The sequence below is a fragment of the Musca vetustissima genome, unplaced genomic scaffold (genome assembly GCF_032173495.1).
Source record: "Musca vetustissima isolate MV318-11 ecotype Yass unplaced genomic scaffold, APGP_CSIRO_Mvet_v1 utg820470, whole genome shotgun sequence".
NCBI lineage: Eukaryota > Metazoa > Arthropoda > Insecta > Diptera > Muscidae > Musca > Musca vetustissima.
In genome coordinates this window covers 430-5,646 of record NW_026888852.1, presented here as the reverse complement: position 1 = coordinate 5,646, position 5,217 = coordinate 430, and the positions used below count along the sequence as shown (strand labels likewise).

General features: G+C 34.8%; 1 protein-coding gene across 1 annotated transcript; it reads left to right on the top strand.

Annotated features, from left to right (window-relative positions):
- Positions 1-3,985: 3,985 nt before the first annotated feature.
- LOC133336636 (uncharacterized) lies at positions 3,986-4,108 on the top strand. Its single transcript, XM_061544918.1, has one exon. It carries the CDS (start codon positions 3,986-3,988, stop codon positions 4,106-4,108), a length of 123 nt encoding a protein of 40 aa, XP_061400902.1.
- Positions 4,109-5,217: the final 1,109 nt, after the last annotated feature.

The following is a 5,217-nucleotide window of genomic DNA, read 5'->3' as shown; positions in this document are numbered from 1 at the left end:
CCACGAAAAAATGGAATACTACAAAGATGCGATGATGAGGACTCAGGACTTTATATCGAGAATGAAAGATGTTTTAAAACGTGTAGAACATTTTACGGACAAGCTTCAGATATATTGAAAGAAAATACGTATACAGTTAAAGTGGTCATTGAAACAATTTTATTGTGTGAAGGGGAAGACATCGCCTAAATACTGTTGTTAGATATAACAAGTGAAAAAGCTTTATGCCGAACTTTGAGTACCCTCCACCATAGGTATACTGACAGATACTTGAAATGAAAATATAGGGAACATACCAAAAAGTGAATCTATACCGATAATTATACAAACTGGTTTATGCAAACCCCAAAGCGTGAATTGATACTAATCACGCATGGTAGAATATACAATCCTAAAACTACTGCAATTTAGATTACATAGTGTAGGAATTAGCGAATAATTGGGGTTATAATTATATGAGGGGTATACCCAATATTTATACCCTTCATCATACTGTGGTACAGGGTATTATGTCTTTGTGCATATGTTTGTAACAGGCAAAAGGAAACGAGATAGACACATGGTTCATTTTTAGAATATGCAAAGAATCACCTTCTACGCCGATTTACGCATGTCCGTCTGTCCATGTTAAATTGAAAACAAAGTACGCAAGGGTCGCGTTTATGATCCGAATTGGATGAAATTAGGCATAGGTCACTTGTTTGGCCCAAGAACGAACCCTATTGAAATTGAGAAAAATCGGTTCAGATTTAGTTATAGCTCCCATATATATTTTCGTCCGATTTAATGTAAATGGTGGAAAAAGTCCCTATATATCTTTCGATTTGCACGAAATTTGGCATAGCGTAATGAATTAGGTCTAGACTGATATGTGTGTCAAGTTTCCTGAAAATCGGTCCAGATTTAGATATAGCTAACATATATATTTTCGTCCGATTTAATGTAAATGGTGTACCAAAGTCCCTATATACCTTTCGATTTTTACGAAATTTGGCATAGCGTAATGAATTTGGTCTAGACTGATGTGTGTCAAGTTTCCTGAAAATCGGTCCAGATTTAGATATAGCTCTGGTCCTTCAACGTCTGTTAGGATTCATCTATTGAATATACCCAATTCAATTATTTCCTTCAGCAGGTATTATATGGGGGAGATGCCTAAATGCTGGCGGATATATTTCATTATCCTCAAGTTCGACTTTTTTATCAAGATTTCCTTAGAAAGCGGAACGACTACAACCGATAGCTAAATTGTCTTAGAATTCCATAATTTGTAGGGTAAAACTCACTATTTAGAGTAACGATTATCTCCTATATGGGGGCTACCCGAAAAAGTGGACCGATATTTATAATTTGTAATGGAGACATTTGGTACCCAAAAAATTTCAGGGAATTCGTTTGAAAACACAAAAATACCCTTATGGAGGCTATCCAAAAATAGACCGATATTTAAAATTTCTAGTGGAGATATTTGATGCCCAAAAATAACCCAATGTACCAAATTTCAGCGAATTCGGTTGAAAAGAGATCTCAGGAACAAACCAGTAAGGAAAGTAGTAAAGTCGGACGGGACCGACTATATGGGTATCATATAGTATCATATAGTTCACCACTATGGGTATATTAAACAGGACTATTATCATGAAATTGGATGAAATAAAATATGTGATATTTGTTTAAATGTGAATTGACCTAGATCTATCGATAAATGACATGTTTATGGATAGTTTGTTACAATGGGACAAAAGTATGTAAATCGACTTCAAACAAATATCCGTTGTCAACCGTTAGGCTATGTATGTACTTCTAGAAAACGCAACTACGTTATTCTATACTCAATTTTGTACATTGCGCTAAAATTTGATATTAATCTGACATACATGAGGAGTTTGATGCACAATTTACTTAAAATCGGACGCAAATATATATGGATGCAAATATGAACCGATTCAAATATGAACCGATTTCAACGAAACTTGTCACAGGTTAGGTTAAACTAATTTCAGAACGTTTTGTTCCTATCAGCCATATATTGGTTCCTTGGTGCGTCAATTACTTAAAACCAACCTATAATATAAGGGCGCTATATCTAAATCTTAACCGATTTTCAGGAAACTTGGCACAACATTCTGGATTAAACTCAGTACGCTATGCAGCATAAGAACTTTGACAGTACGCTATGCCAAATTTCGTGCAAATCGAAAGATATATAGGGTCTTTGGTTTACATTAAATCGGACGAAAATATATATGGGAGCTATATCTAAATCTGAACCGATTTTCACGAAACTTAACACACATCATTCTATACTCAATTCAGTATACTGTGCCAAATTTCGTGCAAATCAAAGGATATATGGGAACTTTGGTCCACAATTTACCCTATATCGGACGAAAATATATGGGAGCTATATCTAAATATGACCCGATTTTCAGGAAACTTAGCACACATAATTTTAGGCTCAATTAAGTACGTTATGCTAAATTTCGTGCAAATCGAAAGATATATAGGGACTTTGGTGCACCATTTACATTAAATCGGACGAAACTATATATGGGAGCTATATCTAAGTCTGACCCGATTTTCAGGAAACTTAGCACACATCATTCTAGGCTTAATTCAGTACGCTGTGCCAAATTTCGTGCAAATCCAATGTTATTTAGGGACTTTGGAGCACCATTTACCTTAAATCGGACGAAAATATATATGGGAGCTATATCTAAATATGAACCGATTTTCAGGAAACTTAGCACACATAATTTTAGGCTCAATTAAGTACGTTATGCCAAATTTCGTGCAAATCGAAAGATATATAGGGACATTGGTGCACCATTTACATGAAATCGGACGAAACTATATATGGGAGCTATATCTAAATCTGGACCGATTTTCACGAAACTTGGCACACATCACTCTAGGCTCAATTTAGTACGTTGTACCAAATTTCGTGCAAATCGAATGATATTTCAATAGGGTTCGTCCTTGGACCAATCAAGTGACCTGTGCCAAATTTCATCCAAATCGGATCAAAAATGCGACATGTACTTTGTTTACAATTTAACATCGACAGACAGACGGACGGACATGCATAAATCGATTTAAAAAGTGATTCTATGCATATTCTCAAAAGGAACCATGTGTCTATCTCGTTTCCTTTGCCTGTTACAAACATATGCACAAAGACATAATACCCTGTACCACAGTGTGGTGAAGGGTATAAAAAGGATCGAAAATTGGGCGGTACTCTAATATGGGGGACAGACGGACGGACATGGCTAGATATTCATAGAATTTTACCCTGATACTTTATATGGTCGGAATATATGAATATTTCGATGAGTTACAAACGGAATGACAAAATTAATATACACCCTTCATACTATGGTATAGTAGGTAGGGTATAAAAACACTCTGATTTAAATTGTCTAAAAAATTATTTTATCAATGAGATCGACTTTCTTGCAAATAAAAGTCCCCCACTGTGCTATGCATTTGATATTCTCACATTAGTCACAATCAATACAGATAACGACGAAGATGAACAAATTGAGCCGAGAAATGTACGATTATATTTATTTCAATACCACAACGCGTTCGATTTGGTTCTTTGAATTCCGTACGTTATTTTATACAACAAATTCCAAAAAGAAAAAAATAATAAAAAAAAACTAAAAAATCATGCAATTATTCACCAAGCTACTGATCATAATTAGTTTGTTAGCTAATTTTCAATTGCACAATATCGCCGGTCCGGCTCGTGATGGTTATGGTGGGGGTGAGTTGAAATGGAAAACAAAGAAAATAACAGAAATTTCCATGGCATTATTTCATAATTTTGGAATTTCTTAAAAAAAAAAAACAAAAACAACAATAAAATTAATTTTCAAGGTTATAATTGACGTATGCTTTTTTTCCTTCTTTTTTTTCTCTGTACCCGACCTCACCTTGGGCCTGACTCTGCAAAATTGTTCACATAGTTATGACACAAATGGTATTGCCGAATTTATGCGAACAAAAAGGTGCTGATTGGTGTACGCTTGAATGTCAACTATTGGGTGGACGTGATGGTCGCTGTGACAAAAGGAGAATGTGCAATTGTCGTCCATTATAGGAATAAGAGACTGACAGTCAGTCAGTCAGCCAGTCAGAAAGAAAATAAAAACCTGCATGCCAAGGCGATTAAATTAGAAGCGTAATGTTATATGCACTACTCATTCTCTGGTGTTAGTATATTTGTCAGTGTATCAATCTATATGTATATGTGTGTTTTGTTATTGTTATTATTAATTTCAAAATAAATAAATAATTATTTTTTTTTGTGAAATCTGACCTTTTTTCTTTGGTGTTCACTTTCTTTCATTCATACATATTTTTGTATTGTTTTGGTTTTGTGTTTTTTTTTCTTTGTGGTTTTTACTCCTCTGCCCGATTTAATTTTTGGTTTGGCTTACATCGTCTGTCCTATTGTTTATATTTTCTAAGCTAAATCTATTCGCTTATTTAGCTGAGCATTTTCTTGTTGTTGTTGTTGTGTATTTGTTGCATTGATTTGTGCCGCTGTTGTTGTTGCTGCTGTGCTATGGAATACAAACCTGGAACGTTCGAATAGCGATGGATCGGTGTAGATGGGTTCACTGGGATCCTCGAATTGATTGGGTCCTAAATTGGCATTACGCATTGGATTTATTACGGGCAGCTGACACATTCGTGCTAAATTTCTGAAAGGAGAAAAAAAAAACAAAATACATTAATGAATATCTAATAAAAATTTGCAGAAATTTAAAATGTTTATCACTACGATATGGTATGGTTACCGTCGGGTGTGAATTTTTCCTTTATAACTTGACCATATTTAATCGGTTTCAGAAAAAAAAAACTAAAAACTGTAGATATTTGGAAATGATAATATTCAAATGACCTTGGGTGAGGTCATCTGAACATTCAACAGCCCTATCCGGTCAGAGGTGTTTAAAGCCATTCCTGTGTTTGGCATTCCTGCAAAATTAATACGGATATGCAGGATAACTTAAATTAGTACAATGTCAATGTTAAAGTAGGAAATTACTTGAGTTGGGTAGTTCCGGAACGAACTAGTTCATTGGAACTATTCCGAGAAAGGAACGATGGGAACTAGTTCTAGCTCTGTAATTAATATAGTTCCTTTTTATGATCTCGTTCCTTTTTATATCCTTCACCACACTGTGGTACAGGGTATTATGC